We start from the raw sequence: 22,563 nt of genomic DNA, 5'->3' as shown, positions 1-22,563 counted from the left end.
AAAATGGAAGTGAATAGTGACAATCTCTCAATAGCCCCACAACTGGTGTGATATCAGCATCTGTATGGGAATAATCAGAAAGAAGTAAGCAGGCATCTATCACATCTGGGAACAAAAGAACCCCGGTACAGCCAACAGATACTCGCCGGAAAGTGCCATGTGCCAAACTGGAAAAGCAACTGAAAGTGGGAGGGGGTTTGCCCAATCCAACATCAAATGAGTGTAAAAGTCTACAGTAAGGCCCAAAGAACTGGAACTATCAAGGCACTATGAACTCTCAAAACTGCCCAGCCATATCTCCCTCCCAGGATAGGGCCCTGGAAGGAATTGTGTGAATGGAATCAAAATTACTCACAAAAAGGACTATAGAGAAGAAGAAAAGGGAGAGTCTATGTAAAAGTGGAAAGGGATTCTAGCCATGATGTTTTTGAATACTACGTAAGAACAACTGAAGAAAGAGCTCTGTGAAATCAAAAAATAAGCTACCCTAAACCACACCTCTTTCTACAAGTTCAGAAAAGTTAATTTTATGCAAAAATTATCAATAAAATATATGGGTGGCAATCCTATACTAAGCTATTATAAGAAAAAAGAGAATAAAAAGTAGATTAATATCCTTATAATCAATGAAAGCACTCCAAAAAGACATGCCTACAACATGCATCAAAACTTTAACCTACTATTTCAAAAGGAACTGAAGCACTTAATGTGGTTCAAGACGTGAAATAACCTAAATCAGAATCAGAAAACTTAGAAATTTGTCAAGAGAGCTCAGGAAGGAAATAAAAATCTTAAAAAGACACATTTCAGAAATGAAGACTTAACAAGAAGGAATATAGAGCACATAAACACAACAACGAATGGCTGAAGAGAAATAGAAGGTGGAAAGGAAGGATATTTTTAAAATCAAAAAGAAGATTAAAACGATTGACAGAGCCCCCTCCCCCACACCTGCCCACCAGACCAAGAATCCAGGACACAGATCTGCTGAAAGGCTGAAAGGGTTGGCAAGACACAGACTCTTTCTGAGGAGTACCTAAGGGAGCCCAATTCAGGAGGGGAGACAAAAACAAAGATGCCAGAGCAATTTGAAGCCCCTGGAACATGTAGCTGCAGCAAACACTAAACATAGCCCAACTCCTACAGATAAACATAAATCCTCACAGGAAGCTCTGTTCATCTCAGTTTCTCTCACCTGACACACTATGACCAGTTTTCAACAAAAAATTACAAACCACGCCAAGAGGAAAGAAGAGACAAAGCAACCATCAGAACCAGACCCAGATGTGACACAGATCTTGAAATGATCAGAAAGGGAATTTAAAATTACTATTTTTAGTATATGAATGGTTCTAACAAAAAAAGTAGACACCATGCAGGAAGAGATGAGCAATATAAATAGAGAGATGGAAACTCTAAGAAAGAATCCAGAGGAAATGCTAGCAATCAAAAACACTGTAACGGAAATAATGAATGCCTTCGGTGGGCTCATTGATAGACTCAACAAGAAGAATCAGTGTGCTTGAATATAGGTCAATAGAAGCTTCCCAAATGGAAATGCAAACAGAAAAATAAATTTAAAAAATAAAAATAAAAAACAGGTCAAAGCATCTAAAACTTCTGGGACAATTTAAAAATGTGTAACATATGCATAATTGGAATGCCGGAAGGAGATGAAAGGAGAACTGAGAAGAAGAAATATTTGGCGTAATACTGGCTGAAAATTTTCCACAATTAATAACAGTCACCAAACCACAGAACCAGGAACCTCAGAGAACACCAAGCAGGATAATTACAAATGAATAAATAAATAAATAGCACACTTAAGCATATCATATTCAGAATGAAGAAAACCAAAAACAAAGAGAAAATTTTCAAAGATGCCAGAGGGAGGGGGACACTACCCTACCTATAGAGGAAGAAAGATAAGAATTACAGCATACTTCCTGTCAGAAACCATGCAAGTAAGAGAAATATTTAAAGTGTTGAAAGAAAAACACACCAATCTAGCACTCTATATCTTTCAAAAGTGAAGGAGAAATAAAGACTTTCTATGACAAACAAAAACTGCATTTCCAGCTGACCTTCTCTGCAAGAAATGTGAAAAAATACTTCTTCAAACAGAAGGAAAAAGATATAGGTCAGAAGCTTGGATCTACATAGAGAAAGGAAGAGCATCAGAGAAGGAATAAATGAAGTTAAATAAAATGTTTTTTCTTATTAGTAGTTGATCTAAAAGATAGCTGCTTGTTTAAAGCAACAATTTTAGCAATATATTTGGTAGTTATAATGATGGATAAGTGAAATGAATGATAGCAATGTCACAAGGGATGTGAGGAAGGAATTGGGAATGCTTTGGTTTAAGGCACCTACATTACATATGTGGTGGTATAATGTAATTTGAAGGTAGACCTAGATTAACTGAAAACGTATATTGTAAACTCTAGGGCAAACACTAAAATTTTTTTTTAAGAAATATAATTGATATTCTAAGAAATAGAATAAAATGGGTATACTAAGAAATGGAAATCATATAAAATGCTCAATTAAAACCAGAGAATGTGGAGGTCGGCCCCGTGGTGTAGCAGTTAAGTGCACACGCTCCACTGCTGGCAGCGCGGGTTCGGATCCCAGGTGTGCACCGATGCACTGCTTGTGTGGCCATGCTGTGGCGGGATCCCATATAAAGTGGAGGAAGATGGGCACAGATGTTAGCCCAGGGCCAGTCTTCCTCAGCAAAAAGAGGAGGATTGGCATGGATGTTAGCTCAGGGCTGATCTTTCTCACAAAAAAAAAAAAAAATACAGAGAATGTGCAAAGAAGGGGCAAACAAAGAGTAAATGCAATGGATTTTCAAAAGTTACAAAGATGGTAGATAGTAACCCAACTATAAAAATAATCACTTTTACATATGAATGGTCTAAATACACCAATTAAAAGAAAATCTTGTCAGAATGGATAAAAACCAGACCCAACTACATGTTGTCTACAAGAAACTCACTTTAAATATAAAAACTCAAATAGGTTAAAAGTAAAGGGATGGCGAGAGATATACCATGCTAACACTAATCAAAAGAAATCTGGGTAGCTGTATTAATCTCAGGCAAAGCAGGCTCAGTACAAGGAAAATTGTCAGAGATAAAGAGGGATATTACAAAATGATAAAAAGATCAATTCTTTAAGACATAGCAATATGAATACATACCCACCTAAGAGAGTGTCAAAATACATGAGGAAAAAATTGGTATAACTGAAAGGAGAAATAGACAAATCTATTATAATTGGGGACTTCAACTTTCCTCTGTCAGTAATTAATAGATCAGGAATAGGCAGGAAATCATTAAGGATACAGATAGCCCGAATAGGACTATCAATCAATGTTATCTAATCAACTTTTATAGACTGTTCCATCCAACAAAGGATAGCATACATTCTTCTCAAGCTCACATGGGACATTCACCAAGATAAACTACATTCTGGGCCATAAACCATACTTTAACAAATTTAAAAGAATAGAAATTATACAAAGTGTGTTCTCAGACCATAGTGGAATTAAACTAGAAATCAATAACAGAAAGATATAGCTGGAAAATCCTAAAATACTTGGAGATTAAATAACACAGTTCTAAATAATGCATAGGTCAAAAAAGAAACGTCAACAGAAATTTAAAAATATTTTGAACTCAATGAAAATGAAAACACAACTTATCAAGATTCGTAGGATGCAGCAACAGCAGTGCTTAGAGGGAAATTTACAGTAATAAATGCACATATTAGAAAAGAAAACAGATCTAAAATCAATAATCTAAGTTCTACCTTGGGAAACCACACAAGGAAGAGCAATTTAAACCTAAAGCAAGTGGAAGACAAGAGATCATATAAATTAGGGCAAAAATCAATGACATTGACAAAGGGAAAATAACAGAGAAAATCAACAAAACTGAAAGCTGGTTCTCTGAAACTATCAATAAAATTGATAAACTTCTAGCCAAGCTAACCAAAAACAGAGAGACGCAAATTAGGAATATCGTAAATGAAAGAGAAGTTTTCACTACTGATCTCATGGGCATTAAAAGAATGTTACTTACAACTCTATGCCCACAGGTTTGGTAACTGAGATGAAATGGACCAATTTGTTGAAAGACATGAACTATCTAAATCCACACAAGAAGAAAAAGTTATCCTGAATAGCCCAATATCTATTAAAGAAAAGGAATCAATAATTTAAAAACTTACCCAAAAAACCAAAGCACCAGACCTAGTTGGTTTCACTGGTGAATTGTACCAAACATTTAAAGAAAAAATAATACTCCACAACTTCTTCCAGAAATTAGAAGCAGAGGGAACAGTTCCTAACTCATTTTGTGAGGTCAGCACTATTCTGATACCCTAATGCCAAAGTCCAGTAAACACATTGAAATAAAGGAAAACTACAGACCAATATCTCTCACAAACATAGACACCAAAATCCTCGAGAAAATATTACCAAATAAAATCCAACAATGTATAAAAAGAATTATACACCATGACCAAATAGAATTTATTCTATTTATTCTAAGTAAGCAAGGCTTTTTCAACATTCTAAAACCAATGTAATTCACCATATTAACAAGCTAAAGAAGAAAAATTATATGATCATATCAAGTGACACAGAAAAGGCATTTGACAAAATCCAATGCCCACTTAATAAAAACTCTCAGAAAACTAGGAATAGAAGGGAACTTCCTTAACTCTATAAATACGATCTACAGAGAACCTGTAGCTAACATCATCCTTAATGGTGAAAAACTTTCCCCCAATATCAGAAACCAGACAAGAATGTACTCTCTCACTACTACTATTTAATATCATATTGGAAATCTTAGCTAGTGAAATAAGACAACAAAAAGAAATAAAAGGTATACAGATTGGAAATGAAGAAATAAAACTATGTTTATCTGCAAATAACACAACATCCTATGTAGAAAATCCCAAAGAATCCACCAAAAAACTCCTAAACTAATGAACAAGTATAGCAAGTTCACAGAATACAAGGTCAATATACAAAAGTCAATTGCTTTCCTCTATATCAGCAATTAAACATTGGCATTTGAAATAAAAGAAACAATATTATTTAAAATAGCACCAAAAATTAAATATTTAGGTATAAATCTAATGAAATGTATATAATATCTGTATGCAGAAAACTATAAAATATTGATGAAATAAATCAAAAAGATATAAATAAACAGGGAGACATTCTATGTTCATGGATTGGAAGACGATATTATTAAGGTGTCGGTTTTTCCCAACCTGATCTATGGATTCAATACAGTGTCAATCAAAATCCCAACAAGCTATTTCATAGATATCAACAAACTGATACTAAAGTTTATATGAGAAGACAAAGGATATAGCATAACCAATAAAATACTAAAAAAGAAGAACAATGCTAGAATAGTCACACTACCCAAATTTAAGACTTACTATAAAGCTACAGTAATCAAGGCAGTGTGATATTGAAGAAATAATAGACATATCGTTCAACAGAGAAGCAAGCCCAGAATTAGACCCACACAAATATAATCAACTGATTTATGACAAAGGTGCAAAGGCAATTCAGTGGAGAAAGGATATTCTTTTCAATTAACTGTGCTGGAAAAATTGGTTGTCCGTATGCAAAAAAAAAAAAAAGAAGAAGAAGAAGAACATACACACAAATTTTACAACTTTCACAAAAGTAACTCAAAATGGTTCATATACCTAAATGTAAAACTACAAAACTTCTAAAAGAAAAACATAAGAGAAATTTGTGATCTTGGGTTTGGTTTTGAGTTTTTAGATATAATACCAACATTAGGATCCATGAAAGAAAACACTAAGTTGGACTTCATTAAAATCAAAATTTCTGCTCTGTGAAAGACATTGTTAAGAGAATGAAAACACAAGCTACAGACTAGAAGAAAATGTTCCTAAAACACATGTCTAATAAAGGACTTGTATCCAAAATATACAAAGAACTCTTAAAACTCAATAAGAAAAGAAACCCAACTTTAAAAACGGGCAAAAGATCTGAATAGACAACTCATCAAAGAAGATATACAGATGTTAAATAAGCATATGAAAAGATACTCAATATAATTATCCATCAGGGAAATGCAAATTGAAATAACAATGACATACCACTACATACCTATTACAATGACTAACATCTTTAAAAACACACACACAAAAACCGTCAGTGTCATTTGCTAGAGGGGATGCAGAGCAATCGAAACTCCTAGTCATTATTGGTGGGAATGCAAAATAGTTCAGCCACTTTCATACACAGTTCAGTAGTTTCTTACAAAGCTAAACATAGCCTTAGCATACAATCCAGCAATCACACTCCTAGGAAGTTACCCAACTAATTTTCAAACTTATGTCCACAGGAAATCTTGCACATGCATGTTTATAGCAGCTTTATTGATAATCGTTGAAAACTGGAAACAACCAAGGTGACCTTCAAAATAGATGAATTGATAAAAAAAGTAATGGTGGCACATTCATACAATGAAGTACTATTCAGCTATAAAAAGGAATGAGCTATCAAGTCACGCAAAGACAAGGATGAATCTTAAATGCTGCATAATTCCATTTATATGACATTCTGAAAAGGATGCAACTATAGAGATGATAAACAGCTCAGTAGCTGCCAGAGATCTAGGGAGTTAGGAGGAAGAGTATTGAACAGATGAAGCCCAGGAGATTTTTTCAGGTGGTGAGACTATTCAGTATGATACTGTAATGGTATATACGTGACACTACGCATTTGTCAAAATCCACAGAACTTTACAGCACAGAGAATGAATCCTAATGCATACAAATTTTTAAAAATTATTTAGAAGTTCAAGGGATCCCATGATGCAATCAGACTGTGATAAAAGAATCTAACGGTATTAAAAGTGCAAAACAATCCCACTCAAGGGGATGGGGAGAAAAGGTGGTTTCTTAAGTAGCTTTGGTAATGAGTGGAGTCTGTAGGACTAAAGGCAAAAGGAACTGCACATGAGCACTGTCCTCTAGTTGATAAAGGTGTTTCTCATGGAGGTATGTGTTAACAACTTGAAACCACTATATACGTATACTGTAATTGAACAATTAAGTACATGGATGGCAGATGGTTGGAGTCAGTTTTCTCATGTTTGAAGTGAAGGTTAAAGTTAAGCAAGGTGAGAAGGCTAGGGTGGTCCATATGGTAATGGATCAGAATTGGAGACATCAGTAGTAACTTGTTTAGCTTAATATAGATACAGATAGTTAGATATAGGAATATTTATAGATATGCTTATATGCACAGATTTGAACACACACACATATTTCCTTGCTCTGTCAGCAGAGAAGGCCCAGAAGCAATGACACCTCAGAAGTAATGAGCACATCCAGCAGTGAGCACAAACCTGATCTTGGTTTCTAATACCAAAATCCAATAAAAGGGTCCAGGGCTCCTTGGAGAACTGGCTGATTCTAAGACTGAGGCAGGAAATATGTAGGATGAGCCTGGAACAGCACATAGGGCCAGAAAATAAGGAAGTATTAAAACACACACACACACACACACACACACACACACACACACACACAATGATAGATGTATGTCAAAGGGCCACAGGAGCTAACTGAAAGAGCTCCCAAGAGCCAAAGCTGGAACAACTTGAGCAAGAAAATAAATTAAATAGTATTGGGTTATAACTCAAAATATAAAATAAACATCCATGGGTTCTTACTGATATAAATAAATGATTGAATGAATAAATAAATGGTGAAGAATAGATAAATTTCCCATTCAGAAAAATTCCAAATAATTTATGTAAGTACCCTATCCTCAGCGAGGTGGAACTTAACTCCCTGTTCCTTCAATGTGTCTATACTGAAAGTGACTTCCTGCCAAAGAGTACAGTATGGATGGGAGGAAATATGGAGAAACCTGACAGACACTACCTCAGCCAGCTGATAAAGGTTAACCTCAATAGAGATAAGTCACGTTGATCAGATGTGATGAAAATGGTACATAAACTCTGTGGCCTTCCTCCCCAAACCCATAACCTAATCATGAGGAAATCATCAGACACATCCCAAGTGAAGGACATTCTACAAAGTACCTGACCAGTACTCCTCAAAACTGTCAAGGTCATTTAAAACAAAGGAAGCCTGAGAAACTTTCAGAGCAAGAAGACCCTAAGGAGACATGACAACTAAATGGAAGATGGTATCATGGATTGGAGATACGTATATGGAAAGTTCTAGAAAGAACGTCCAACCTAGTATATATGAGCGTAACTAGGGGCCAGATTGTGGTCTTGAAGTAATATATCACAGTTTTTATTAAATAAATTTTTTTGGAGATAATGTGTGATTCTAGTGCTGGGACAGGAAATATACAAGATAAGCCTGGAACATCTTGTCCAACTAGAAAGCAAGGATGCCGTCAAGCTTATTCATTATGTCTAAATGACTCAGAAGCCAAATTGAAGAAGTTCCCACTATCCAAAGATGGAATAATTTGAGCTTCAGTATGGGTGATTGTTAAAATGTTCAAAAAATACAGCAAATATTTTTAACTATATGAGTTTATAATGACACTTTTAAGGGTTGGTAACCTTTGGTGGATGATAGGGAACTGACTGGTTATCTTGGAAACTAGTAAAAAAGGGAAAGAAACAAATATTTTTTCCATCTTTCCTGCATGAACTGTACCACAAGATCACCAGATAGTAAGTGAGTAGAAACATCATAAAATTATTCAAACTAATAAATTTTAAAGATTATAGAATTAAAATATTACCATTTTCCAACTCTCAATGAATTATTGGATCTAGGAATTGAGCATCAAAGGATGCTATCAGCACAAAAAGGAAAGACAACCACTTCTCCTGATGCAAGAACACAGCACGTCTATAGTCTTACCAAAGGGCTCAAACTTAAGTCTGACCAGGCCTTTGAATCCAGTTCCCAACTTGCAGGAATCACCCAGGACAGAAGATGTTGAATGAGTACACAAACGTGAAATCCCGAAAGTGGAAACATGACAGGTCAAAGGGCACGTATTCTTCAACAAATAAATTATAAGGAAAATAAAGAGATAAAAAGAGAACCTGTAGATGTTTTTTTAAAAGACAAATCAAATTTATCAAAAAAAAATGGACAAGACTAAACTACAGTTTCTAAAAAGGGATGATAAAACTATAAAGAAATGGAAAGTAAGTAATTGAGGGTGGGAGAGAGGATTGTGACTGGGACAGGGGACATGGGTGGGCTTTTGTAATGCCCTGCAAAGTTCTGTTTCAAGAACTGAGTGGTCGTTACAAAGGCAGACACTTTATAACAGCTGATTAAGCTATACTTTTGTGTGGTTTTCTGTATTTATGCTTCATTTTACAATTTTCAAAAAGTTTTAAGTGACAGAGAAAAAGACAAGGAAGGCCTATGTACCTCTGCTGAATGTAGGCTGGGAAAGCCTTGCACCAATAGCCATTGAATGCCTAGTATGAATGCCCAGAGCCGGATCTGTTCTAGGTGCTGGGAATACATCACTGAAAAAAAAAGATTAAAAAACAAAAAACAAAAAAACCCTGCGCTCCTGGGCCTTATAATCTAATAGAAGACAAAGAAATAACTAAAATATATGTATGCGTCTAGATATATATGCTATATATGTAGCTCTTTATATGCTGTGTGTGTAGACACACATGTAGATACGTGTATGCTATGCATGTAGATACGTATATGCTGTGGCAATGAATGCATCAGGACAGGGTATGAGGGAGTGCCACAAGAGAATAGGTTTCCCGACTGCCCAAGAGCCACGTGGGGACTAGGGTCCTGGGAAAAGGAATGGTCTCAGGCAGTGAGCTGGGGGTGTTGGCGAGGTCTTGCCAGATTTACCCAAACATCCTGGACTCCCCTCTTCACTCCTGCCAGTGGGGACATGGGAGCCAAGAAGGGTGTGGCCACATCTGGTGCCTACTCCCTCTGGTTTCCTGGAGCACAGGATGTTGACTTTCCCAACAAACATCCTTTGAGCACCTACTATGTGCCTGTCTGTGCTGGACACTGGAGGTATACAGTTATGGTCCCTGCCATCATAAAGTTTACAGTCTAGTGGGAACAACAATTAGCTGAACAACTATAGCATAGTGTGATGACTCTTATGATAGGGAAAGTGTAAGGTGGGAGGGGATGTGTAGGAGTGAGGTGAGGCAGAGAGACTGAGGCAGGCTTCCTAGAGGAGGTGACACTGACATCTCCCCTGCATCCTGGAGGAGCAGTCCAGGTCATAGGAGAGGACTGAGAAGGAGGGGAGAGGGAAGGGCTGGAAATTGAGTCTTCAGGAGGTGAGGGGTTTGTAATCCTTATTGAGGAATTGTGACTGGTTGGTAGAGGAGACTTTATTGAAGCATTTTAATTAAAGAATTGATGTGATCAGATTTGGAAGAATCACAATAGGAGGAATGGAAGAATCAGAATAGGAGGGGGTGAGGTCTGGAATTGGGAAGACCAATTGGGAGGCAATTGCAAAATGCCAGGTGAGAAATAATGGGGACAAGACAGTGGCAGTGGAGTAGACCAGAGAGGAAGAATTTGCTAGATATTTAATCAGAGTTGACAGTTTCCAGGACTGACCGGATGTGAGGATGAGAGAGGGAGGAGCCTAGGATGGGCCTGTGGGTCTGGACTTGACACTGGGACAGAAGGGGGGGGTCACTGTGCCCCATAGGGAGCGAGCATAGCACTTCCCAGCTGGCCTGGGCAGGTTCCTCTCCTGGGTGGCAGGACCAGGGGAGGTAAGCCAGCCTTGAAGTCCAATTCCTGGGTCCAGTGGTCCAGTGAGAAGAGCTCTGGAACCTTGCCCAGCAGCTGGCTGGATGGAGTCTCTGAGTCTGGGGTGCAAGCTGAAGCTAGTAACTGAAACACCAGCCAGCGCCCCAACCTCACTTGCTCAGTGCAGAGAAAAACCTGACAATGAAGAAGATGTCACAGCTGAGCTCTCGCCAGACAGTCTACATGTGGAGGGAACTGAGTGGCCCATTTGCCCCAGACACAGCACAAGCTTTCTTTCATGTGCTGGTTCCCTCTCCAACTCATTTTGTTTCTGACTGATTCTTTGTGACTAAACAGATGGTAGGTGCCTTTCACCCGCATTTCTTCTGTCATGGACTTTTGAGCAGACGAGGCAGTCTCCACTTACACGACCACAGCTAATTCCCAGCCCCCAAAGCAAAAATCAATGGGCCCTGGCAAAGAAAGACAGTGCTTGCCTGGCTCTTTCCTTTAATTTCCGCATGCTTGCAGATGTTCCTTTCTTGAAAGGGTAAACTGAGGAAAGGCCAGAAAATACCTTTTGTAATTATAGAACAATCTATCTAAGTCTGCATGCATGGTGATGAGAGACAGACACAGAGACAAAGACAGAGACAGAGGGAAGGAGGACAAGAAGAGAGAAGGGGAAAAAGAGAGAGGAAGCAAGAGAGAGAAGCAGGATAGAAAAGGAAGGCAGGAAGGACAGGAAGAAGGAAGGGAGGAAGGAAGGAAGGAAAGAAAGAAGGAAGGAAGGAAGGAAGGAAGAGGCACTGGATCTTATTTTCTGTGCATCTTACTAGCTATATGTATGTACTTGACTTTTCTGAAGCCTCAGTTTTCTCATCTGTAAAATGGGAATAACAGTGCCAACTTCCTACGGTTGCTGTAAGAATTAAATGAGCCATAGCTCTTTTGATACATTCTATTCCCCTTTCCCTTTCTGAGCCATGATAGTCTCATCTGTTGAAGCAGCTAAGAATACCTACTTCTCAGGGTTGCTACGAGGATCAAATGCACTATTGGACTCATAGGCTCTTTGCAGATTCTAAAGGGTGGCATGAATGTCATCTTTCATTATGATCTGAGTTTCTGTTTCCCATTGCACCACAGGCTGCTACAGGCTGTTTGCTCAGCCCCATTGATCCCTGCCTTCCCAGCAAACATCAAACCATGATACCAGCCCAGACCCTGTTTTAAAGATACACTGCAGAGAGTAATTAGAATTTAATGTCTAGAAATGATTTGGATAGAGCTGTTTGCAAATCCCTTGTTATTCTTCTTCAGACTCGATTTCAGAAATGAAAGGTTTCCTTGCCTCTTATGTACGCCAAAAATGCAAAAGCAAATTCAGAACCCCTGGATGCCTGCGTGGCTCTATAATTAGATAAAAATTGCAATCCAATGTTATAATGTTTATGTGTGGGGAAATAAATGAACGCTGAGGAGCTTCTGCAGAGATTTCCAGAGCAATTTTATATGCAGTGCCAGTACCTTGCTTAGAAAGCCTGTCTTGTGATTAATACTCTTCCATAGATCTTTAAAATGCCTTTGGTTTCCTGAATTTCACCAAGAAAGAGAACTAACATTTCTTTGAGTTCTTATTATATGCTAAGCATTATACTGCTTTCTTACTTTAACCTCAGAGCCTCCTTTAAGAGATGGGCTTAAAAATCCCAGTTTTGCAGATTAAAAAATGATGCTCAGAAGAGTTAGTCACCTTGCCCAAGGCTGTGTTACTGGTTATATTTCAGGGCTATAGGTTCAAATACAGACTATGCTCTTGCCACTGGACCATTTGCCTGCCTTTCACCTCCTATCTTAGTCAGTTCAGGCTGCTATAAAAAATACCGTAGACTGGGTGGCTTATAAACAACAGAAATTTATTTCTCACAGTTCTGGAGGCTGAAAGTCCAAGATCAAGGCACTGGCAGATTCGGTATCTGGCAAGGTCTCTCCTTCTGGTTCATACACGGCCATCTTCTTGCTGTGTTTTCACATGGTGGAAAGGGTGAGGGAGCTCTCTGGGGTCTCTTTCATAAAGGCACTAACCCCATTCATGAGGGCTCCACCCTCATGACCTAATTACCTACCAAAAGCCCCACCTCTAAACACCATCACATTGGGTGTTAGGATTCAACATACAAATCTTGGGGGACATAAACCTTCAGTCCATAGTACCTCCCTTTCCTTTGTTTCAGTAAACCCAGAAGGAAGTGCTGATCACTTAAAACTATGTTAGGGGCTCAGACAGGTTCTGTGTGCAAACCCTGCCACACAGCCCTCCAGCGAACCTGATACCCCACCAAAAGTAGACACAAAAGCACAATAGCTAAATGGGCAAGAAAGCATCCATTTTATAAATTTCCAAGCAAATGCTTGCTTTGCCTATGCAAAACTATGACAAAAGCTAGAATACAGAATGTGGATGAAGTCAAGAGACCACATAGCGTCCATCCTGAATCTCTTGATCTCTGCCTACCTCCCCTACTCTACCCTCAAACTTAAATGTGGGGTCTTACTGCTCTGATGCTGAGAAAGACCAATACAAGGCACACCCCCCCAGTGCCAAAGGAATGAGGGAGGCAGACCTAAGAAGGTGCCCATCGGGACTGCCTGGGGGGACCTGAGCTTCCTTGTTTAAAGGAAGAGATGGCCTGACCAAAGAGAAGAGATGACTGACCCTCTTCCCACAGGGCAGGTCAAGGTTCTGGTTTCCCAACCATCTTGGTGGATCAAGGAGGAAGAGAGGATCTGAACTTTGCATAAACAGTGACCCTGCCCTCTAAGGAGAACGAGGACCTCTGAACATCCCAGATAGGCTCTGACCAGTTGTGTTGGCCCTTCCTTCTCCTTGAGGAGGATACAGCAAGGGGGTAGACAGAGGGGCTGGGAGTGTGGATGGGAATCCTCTTCCCTTTGAAGGCTGATAAGAGGAGGAACAGAGTCTTCTCTCCCCACAAGAAACATAAGTCAGTGAGTATTTATCAAGCGCTTTCTGTGTACTCAGCCCCATGCCAGGTGTCTCGGAGAAAAGCTGAGCCTTGAAGGATGAACAGGATATTCCTCCAGGAGAGTGGGGAGCACCAGCAGTCTGGGAGAAAGAATAGAGGTTGAAGCAGCATAGCATTTAGGGCATGTGCTTGAGTATTGCCTATGGAGTGTGGAGAGGTGAGCAAGAGAGAGCCAAGGGCAGCCATTCAAGGCCGTGTGCACCATGCAGAGGTCCCAAGACTCTGTTAGGATGGCAGCGGTGGCCGCGGAAGAGTTCAAGGCTCCTGCTAAGCAGCTTTCAAAGTCACCTTTGCCTGGTTTGCTTCTGCCTCATGCTTTGAAACAAGACATTGGTATTCTCAATGGCTGCCTCACGTTATTGAGACACATCAGTCTCGGAACTGGCTCCTTCTCTCCTGATCTCCTGAGACTGCCTGACAAAGTGATCCACCTGCCTTCTCCTTCATTTGCCTCCCCTGGGTGCCCAGAAATAATGGTGTGTTGTCAGGGAGTGTTTTGTTAGCCCATTTGGGAGGAAGTTTCCCATCTGCCTAGAGCCCTCTGGGAACCCCTGGCTGCACAGACCTTCTGTTCTTATCTAGAACTCCTGCAGAAATTTCCTGTCAAGGTGATCCATATAATCAAAACTATGCAAGTGTTAAAAAAAAAAAAAAAAACCCTCTGACAATGATAGCTGGGCTGTGGGAGGAGTCACTTTCCAGCCTTCATGATGCTTGACCATGCAGAGGGAGTTGACAGTCTTGGTTACTCCCTCCTTGTAAATGTCTTATCCCCTGGCTGTCATGATGCCATGCACTCCCGCTCTTCTGCTTATTTCACCACGTTTCCTAAATTCCCTTTGCTGCCTTCTCTTCTTCCAGCCCATTAGCTTCTCCCATAGCTTCATCTTTGGTCCTCTTACTTCTTACTCTTTGGCAAGTTCCTCCATTCTCAGATCTTCAATCACCACCTCTTCACTCCAGACCCAAAATTCCACAACTGTCCCTCTAACTGCCTAGACATCTAGATGTCTCCAGCCAGATGATCCACAAGCACCAAAAATTCAACGTGCCCAAAATCAAATTCATCATCCGTATCCCCTGTTTACTAGCTTCTCTTCCTGCATTTACCCAAGTAAGATGATAAAAACTTGAGTGTTTTCCTTAATGACTTCCCTCTCCCAAATGCCCCCCTACACACACAAAGCATTTATTAAGATGCCTCCACATCTTTCCCCAAACTTCCCAATTATCAGTGCTATTACCCTATTTTCCTCCCCTGTTAACTCAGGCCTCAACTATTTAAATCTTCTTCTAAACATTTTCTCTCCTCCTCACTCCATCTTCCACCTCCCATCATGCTTGTCTTTCAAATACACAGATCTGATCATGTCCTTCCCTGATTAAACATCTTAAACATCCACACATTGCATACAGGCAGAGCTCTCAGGCACAGCATTCATCAGACCACTTACTCTCCATTCCCACAGCCTCACCACTAAGGTTATTGGAAGACTCTAAACATACTGGTCACTCTCATTCTTCTGATACTTTGCTCATGCTCTGCAGTCTTCCCTCCCTAAAAGTCTTTCCTTCAACCTCCAAGACCTAACCTAACTGTCACCCCTTTTGTGAAGCCTCTCTTGATTCCCTTTTCTATTTTCTAGATGATGGTTGTTCATAACCCTTTAAAGATCATAGCATATTATGTAATAGTTCATCATTTGTATGTCCATACTCCCCTCTAGATTATGGTCTCCTAGAAGATGGGGAAGATGTGTCTTCGGTACCTGTGGTACCCCTGATGCCTACCACTGTGAAAGCTTGTTGAATGAATAAAGAGCATGATGAAACCACAGAAGCAAAAAGATTACTACAAACATGGGAGATAGATAACTCACCAGAGTGATTAGAAGAGTGGACTTCAAATCCTAGCTCTAACACCTGCCAACTCAGTGGCCCCTGAGAAGTTGCTTCTCTCTGAGCCTTAAATCTTCATGTGAAAAAGAGAAATCTAAAGACCTCTTAGGATTGTTCCAAGGAATGGAAATGAGATATTATATATAAAGTACTTAGCATTGTGCCTAGCCCATAGCCAGAGTTCAACACATTCCTTGCACCAGTGTTACTAATAATAAATAAGAAAATTCAGACAGGAGGATAGTAAAAGGGAGTGTTAGAAGAAGAAAGTGAGTCCAACATCATTCACTAAATGCATATTTATTGGGCACCTGCCGGTGGAAGATGTTAAAGCCAAATGGATGGACTTCACCCTATAGAGGAAGGAGCAGATATAAAATCTCCCGCCACTTCCATTAAGGCACCTTTTAACATGAAGCAGTTCATTGACTAAATTAAAGGTAGAGAAATTAGAAATACCTGTGTAAGACACGAATGACTGGACAGAAAATAGAGAACAAGGGATAAATTCCCAAGGAGAAGCAACATGCTTGGTGATAGGTTGGTTGATAAGGAGCGGAGGCAGTCAGAGATGGGGCTTTAGATCACCGAGTTGCCAGAAACAGCCTGACACCCAGCAGAGGTGCCCAATAGACAGGAACTACCATGGCAAGAGCTTTGGTGAGAGCTTGAAGCTCGAGATCTATACTTGGGAATGATGTTGAAGCCTTGGGCAAGGATGAGTTCTCCTTACCCACACCCCAAATGGCACATAGTATACTCCATGCAAACCTTGGTAATCACTAACCACACTGAGCAACATGGAATGGGTGCCAAGTTCAGTTCTTGGCATCAGAGTAGACCAAGAGGGAAAGTGTTTCATAAAACCTTCCTTGAAGGGGAAGGGCATATGAGTCCTTCCCACAGCCAGAATATTGAGATGAAATTCCAGTGGTGTGTTGCCTTGGCAGCAGTTGCCTAGTGAGAATGATGAATGATAAAAGAAGTGAAAAATTGGGCAGAAGCAATAAATCAAGCCCAATATTTGATGTTCACTGTAAAGTTTCTCAATGGAGAGAGCATTCTAGGGATGGACGTAATAGAAAATGTCTCCTGCTAATAGCCCTTTTCTTGAGCAAATAAGCTTTAGTGGAATTATTGGGTGCAGGAGGTGGGAAAGGGCGGTCACAGTGTGATTGCCAACGATGCTCAGTTGGTGGGGATCAGAGAATTGACACCACGTGACCCTACGTTCTGTGTTTCCCTGCAGGGTGATGCCAATGACCATCCAGTTTTCCATCCTGATTATGCTGCACTCAGCTCTGGTCCTCATCACCACAGCGGAGGATTATAAGTGTTTGCCCCTCGTCCTCCGGAAAACTTGCTGTTGGATTAACGAGACCTATTTGGCCAGGAACGTCATCATCTTTGCATCCATCTTGATTAATTTCCTGGGCGCCATCCTAAATATCGTAAGCATTCCAAACCCACCAACCGGTATCTAGTGTGAAGTCAGCAATTCAGAGTTTGTGGAGCCTGCATCTTCTTGCATTGCCTTTCTTGGTACCAGTTACTTTCATGTGCCTGGTCCAGCCCCAAGCTTAGGGACAGAGAACAAAGATGTGGCTACTGTCAGAACTGTGCATTTTACTGGTGGCAAGCTTTCTTTTTCCCAGTGGGGCAGGTTATTTGCTCCAAAGGAGCTCCAAGTGCCCTTAAGTTTCTGTACCATCAGTGGCCAATCAATTATAATCGCTGATAAGAGTTACAATTTGTTAAATATCTACCTGCTATGTGCCATGCACTGAAGGAGGAGCTGTAAGTGTTTTCATATTCAATCCTCACATAAACCCCGTGAGGTAAGTCTCATTATCCCCACTTTATGGCTGAGGAAACTGAGGCTCAGAGACATGAAATAACTTGCTCATAAGGTCTGTCTGACTCCATTACTCATGCTCATTCTCATATGCTACATTGTATCTCTGGGAGTGGGGGGGGAATGGAAATAAATAGCTGTCATTTATTGAGCACCTACTATGAGCTACAGGTAGGTATTGTTGTTCCCATGTAATGGATGAGGAAATTGAATCTCAGGAAGGTTGAGCATCTTGCCTATGACTTTCTAAGAGTTCATACTGGATGTGACACATCAAACTCAAATGAATCTCCAACTGCCATATTTATCATTGTTTTTAATTTGGTGATCCATGTTTTAGTGATTTCATTTTCTATCTAGAATGGTAACATGGTAGCTATAGGCATTTTCTGTGTATATACAAATGGTCTCTGTTGTCCATGACTTAGGGATCTAGATTTTAGGAATGATTTATCAGATTCCAGGTTTTGAACTTGGCACATTAAGAGAGGCTGATTGAGGCATCATTTGGTGGCTGAAACCATCATTGTGCCCTTTGGGCCTGAGGGAGGGTCTCCAGTTGTTCAGGAACCCAAACTGTGGACTCCCGCAATTGTCAGCCTGCGCGCTAGAGGGTTATACTGCCTGAAATCCATTGTCTCAATTTCCCCAATAATTACTTAGAGTCTACATTGCTCAAGCTCTGTGGTTGGCCTTGTAGTAAAGGACTTTATGGGATAAAGAAAAAAGGAAATCATAATCAAATTAAATTCATCATCTAATGAATATTTTATAGATTATGGCAATTGAAAATGGAAGTACATAGGATTGTTGATCACGGCCTGCGGAGTTGTAGCCAGGACCTCAAGTCTAGACGAATCAGATATTTCTGGGGTGCGGGATTTGGAAATAAACCCAATGGCTCTAGGTCAGGGTTACCTCTGGGACCAGCTGTGCCACAGTGATGCAGTAGGAAGTTCAGAGGCTTTGGAGTCAGATAGACCTGCATTCAAATCTCAGCTCTACCGCTCACCGGCTCTGTGACCCCGGACAAGTTACTTTACTTCTCAGAGTTTCATATCTTTCGGTTGTAAAATGGGGATAAAAATAGCAGCTACATCACAAGGTGGTTGTGAGGCCTTTTCATACAAAGTGTCTGGCACAGAGGAGGCGTTCAGCCAACAGTAGCTATTCTTTTCTGAGCACCACAAAATCTCCTGCAGCAATTTCTGCTCTAGGAAATGCCCACCACCCCAAGGCTAAGAGTCTTTCTGGAAAATGTGCCCCTTCAGATGCCTCAAATCCTCCCAGCTGTTGATGTGGAGACAGGCTGTGAGCACACCCCAGACCTTTTCTCCTGCCATCTGGCTCTCTCTTTCGAGCCCCACAAGCACACTCCAGTGACCATACGTGATGGGGCCAGCAGAGCAGTCTTACCCTGGTTTCGTGACTGGCTTGCAAATGCTTTTTCTTAGCCAGTGCTTTCTTCAAAATGAAAGAGGAGACCCCAGCTGGCACTTCCATTCTGAAGTCAAGCCCTCTCAAGGGCCTGGTGTGTCCCGGGCTTTTGTGGAAGCCCAGCAATGATAGCCCACTACCCCATTTCCAGCACCCACACTGACTTTGTTGTTCCTGTGTTTTTTTGTTTTTTGTTGTTCTTTTTTTTTTTAATCCGCAGCTGTGGTGTGATTTTGACAAGTCGATACCCTTGAAGAACCTGACTTTCAATTCCTCAGCTGTGTTTACAGATATCTGCTCCTACCCAGAGGTATTTATTCACAAGCTCCCCTTGGCGAGATCTGGGCCTAGACATTTCCACCAGCTCCACATGAGCAGGGCTGGCTGAAGGGCCTTAGAGAGCACTCCAGGCCTCCATTCCTTCCTCTGCCTCTTCCTCCTTCTTCTCTTCTTCTTCTCCTTTGCTGCCTTTCCTTCTCTCCTTGTATTTTCTGCGTTTCCCTGCTCTCTCCTGCTCTCTCCTCGATCTCTCTTTCCATTTCTACCCCTTCCCTGTTTCTCTCTCCCTTCTTCTTCCTCCTCCTTTTCTTCCTTCTTCATTTTTCCCTCTATCTCTTTTCCTCTTTCTCTTCGTCTTCCCCTCTGCTACTCATTTCCCCTAACTCATCTTAAAATTCTATAGCAGAATGTGCTGTTGTCTCCAGTATAGATAGGGCAGAGCGCAGTCATTGCTCAAATGGTGTTTGCTGCATTGATAAAGGAAGGAAGGAAGGAAAGAAGGAGAGATAGAAGGAAGGAAGGAAGCTAGTGAATCACACATGCAGAAAACCACAACTAAACTTAAATCAAAGTGGTATAGAAAGTATGCAGAAGGCAGGCCCGGTGGCGCAAGTGGTTAAGTGCGAGCACTCCACTGTGGCGGCCCCGGGGTTCGCCAGTTCAGATCCTGGGCACACACCAACACACCGCTTGTCAGGCCGTGCTGTCATGGCATCTCATATAAAGTGGAGGAAGATGGGCATGGATGTTAGCCCAGAACCAGTCTTCCTCAGCAAAAAGGAGGAGGATTGGCAGATGATAGCTCAGGGCCAGTCTTCCTCACAAAAAAGAAAAAAAGAAAGAAAGAAAGTATGCAGAGCACCACAGGATCCAGAGGTGTCCCAAGACGACACCCACCATCATAATGTAAGTTTGACCCTCTCTTGGCCACAGAGCCACTGGTCTGGCCCTGGGCCTTGGGTTAGCCTAAGGAGCTGGGCAAAAGACAATCTTAGGCTTGGTTAGCCATGGCCCAGACCTTTGCATACTGGGACAGAAGTTCTGGGTCAGGAGGGAGGACAGCTGTGGTGTTCCAGCAGACTCCAGCAAACCCCATACACTGAGGACTCTGGGTAGAGTCTTGTTCTCTAAGACCGCCTCCAACATTTGGGTGGAAGAAAGGCTCTCTGTTGTTTCGCCTGGGCCCCAGAATTGGTCTGAGAAAGGGAGAGAAAGCCTCGCCCTCCACCCCAGGTATAGAGCATCTTACTTGATATGCATAACATCATTAAATCCTCAAGATGTCTAGGATAGATGCTGTTACCATCTCCATTTTATAGATAATGAAACTAAGGCTCAGAACATAACTTGCTCAGTGCCACTCCTGCCTGACTTCCATTCTTCCTAACTTCTCTCCATCCTTCCTTCTTTCTGTCCTTCTCTTCTTGATTCAGTCATCAAGACTTGGTATTGCAATTCAAACCATATCTGGCTTATTCTTGAGCCCATACTTCTGAATCCAGGCTCGGTCCCTAGGGAGGAATAGGCTTTTCTTAAGGAAGTCCAGAGCAGGGCAGGACTAGCTCTTGTTTGGGGGCTGTATGGGGCAGACCAAGTGCTCTGGGACTTTCTCCCACCAAGTAATGAGTGAGTGCTGATTTCGTGGACTCTGTGGGACACCAGCTCCCTGAGAACTTTGTGGTTTGGAGGGCATGAGGAGTGTCCCAAGGGGCAATAAGTTGGCCAAGAATCAGATATTTAGAGCTATGCAAAAGCTGGATTTCACCTCCAACTGAGCACCTTCACTCGCTAGCAATGGAATCTTGAATCAGTTCTTACTTGCTCTGAACCTCACTTCCTCATCTATAAAGCGGGAAAAATAATACCTTCTTCACAAGACTATTGTGGAGTTAAGGACTATCATGTTCTCATGGTGCCTACCTAGATGAGTTAGAAATGTTGAGTTTCTAACATGTCATCTGACATGAAGGTGGTGTTCATGAACTATTAATCTGGGGCTCCATGTCACTCTAAATCAAAACTGTGTACCCTTGGCCCCAAACCTGAATTCCCAAACTCGGGACTACTCCTGGATTTGTCAGTCCTAAGAAAGTGGTGGGTAAGCTTTTTGATCACATAGCTTCATCTCTGTGCCTCGGTTTCCTTATCTGTAAAATGATGGTGAAAGTAGTACCTTCCTCATGGGTGGTTGTGAGGATTAAGTGAATTAATCCATGTAAAGTGTTTAGAGCAACACCTGGCACAAAGTATCTGCTCATTAAATGTCAGCCATGATTTGTTTATTATTTCCAATAAAAAGTTTTGAGCCTGCACTGCCAATATTTATCTATAAGTTACATACCTGTACCACTATATTAACGTATCGTGTACATTATGAAACACACTCAAAAAATAGAAATGTTAAAAAGGGAGAAAAAATAAATGAGTAAGAGTTTTAATATTTTCCTCCCATAACCAAAGGATCATCTTGCCCAGGTGTCAGCAAACTATGGCCTCAAGCCAAATTCCACCTGCCACCTGTTTTGTAAATAATGTTTTATTGGGGCACAGCCACACCCATTTATTACAAATTGCCTATGGCTGCTTTTATAGCACAACAGCAGAGTTGAGTAGCTGCAACAGAGACGGTGTGGCCTGTTAAGCCCAAAATGTTTGCCATCGGGCCCTTTACACCTTGCCAGCTCTTGATATCACCTCAGATGCAGGAATCCCACTGGCCTAAAGGATGGGGATCTGGACCCTTTCCATCACCAGCTACAACAACAACCTGATTTGACCCACCATTCGCCATCCTGATACATACAGCTATGCTTCTCTACTCAAGGATTTGTCTACCAAACTAGAAGGAATCAGACATTCAGACCTAAAAGGTTTAATCTGCACACCCCTCACTCACAAATGTGTGTCCCCAAGCAAATCGCTTCATCTCTCTGAGCCTTCATTCCCTCTTCTGTGTACCTGACCTCTACCTCACCCCATGAGAAACAATATTCAGTCCAAAAGTATGTTGTCAAACTGGATGATGTGATACAAACCTACGAGGCTGTTGTAACATATGGTGTAAAGTATAATTTACTTCTGAACTGGAGCTTGCCACTTACTAATAAAGAGTGAAGGTACGAGAAATGACAGTGAAGAAAGCCATATTCCAACTATGATTTGAGAAGTGGTCTAGAAGAGAAGAGACATAGGTTGGTAAAATGAATGCAAATCTAATGCACCAGGTCTGAGTGTCAGTATCTCAAACACCTGAATGTGATTCTC

General features: G+C 41.0%; 1 protein-coding gene across 1 annotated transcript in view; it reads left to right on the top strand.

Annotated features, from left to right (window-relative positions):
• The window catches only part of ADCY8 (adenylate cyclase 8), a 227,264-nt gene that overhangs the window by 154,816 nt on the left and 49,885 nt on the right, over positions 1-22,563 (top strand). The window contains exons 10-11 of the mRNA XM_058564947.1: positions 16,978-17,179; positions 19,241-19,330. Of these exons, the coding sequence (XP_058420930.1) occupies positions 16,978-17,179; positions 19,241-19,330 (292 nt within the window). The remainder of the gene's footprint in view (positions 1-16,977; positions 17,180-19,240; positions 19,331-22,563) is intronic.

Source organism: Diceros bicornis, chromosome 21, assembly GCF_020826845.1.
Source record: "Diceros bicornis minor isolate mBicDic1 chromosome 21, mDicBic1.mat.cur, whole genome shotgun sequence".
NCBI lineage: Eukaryota > Metazoa > Chordata > Mammalia > Perissodactyla > Rhinocerotidae > Diceros > Diceros bicornis.
Note: the sequence above shows the minus strand (reverse complement) of the source record. Positions and strands in the feature narration are given on the sequence as shown.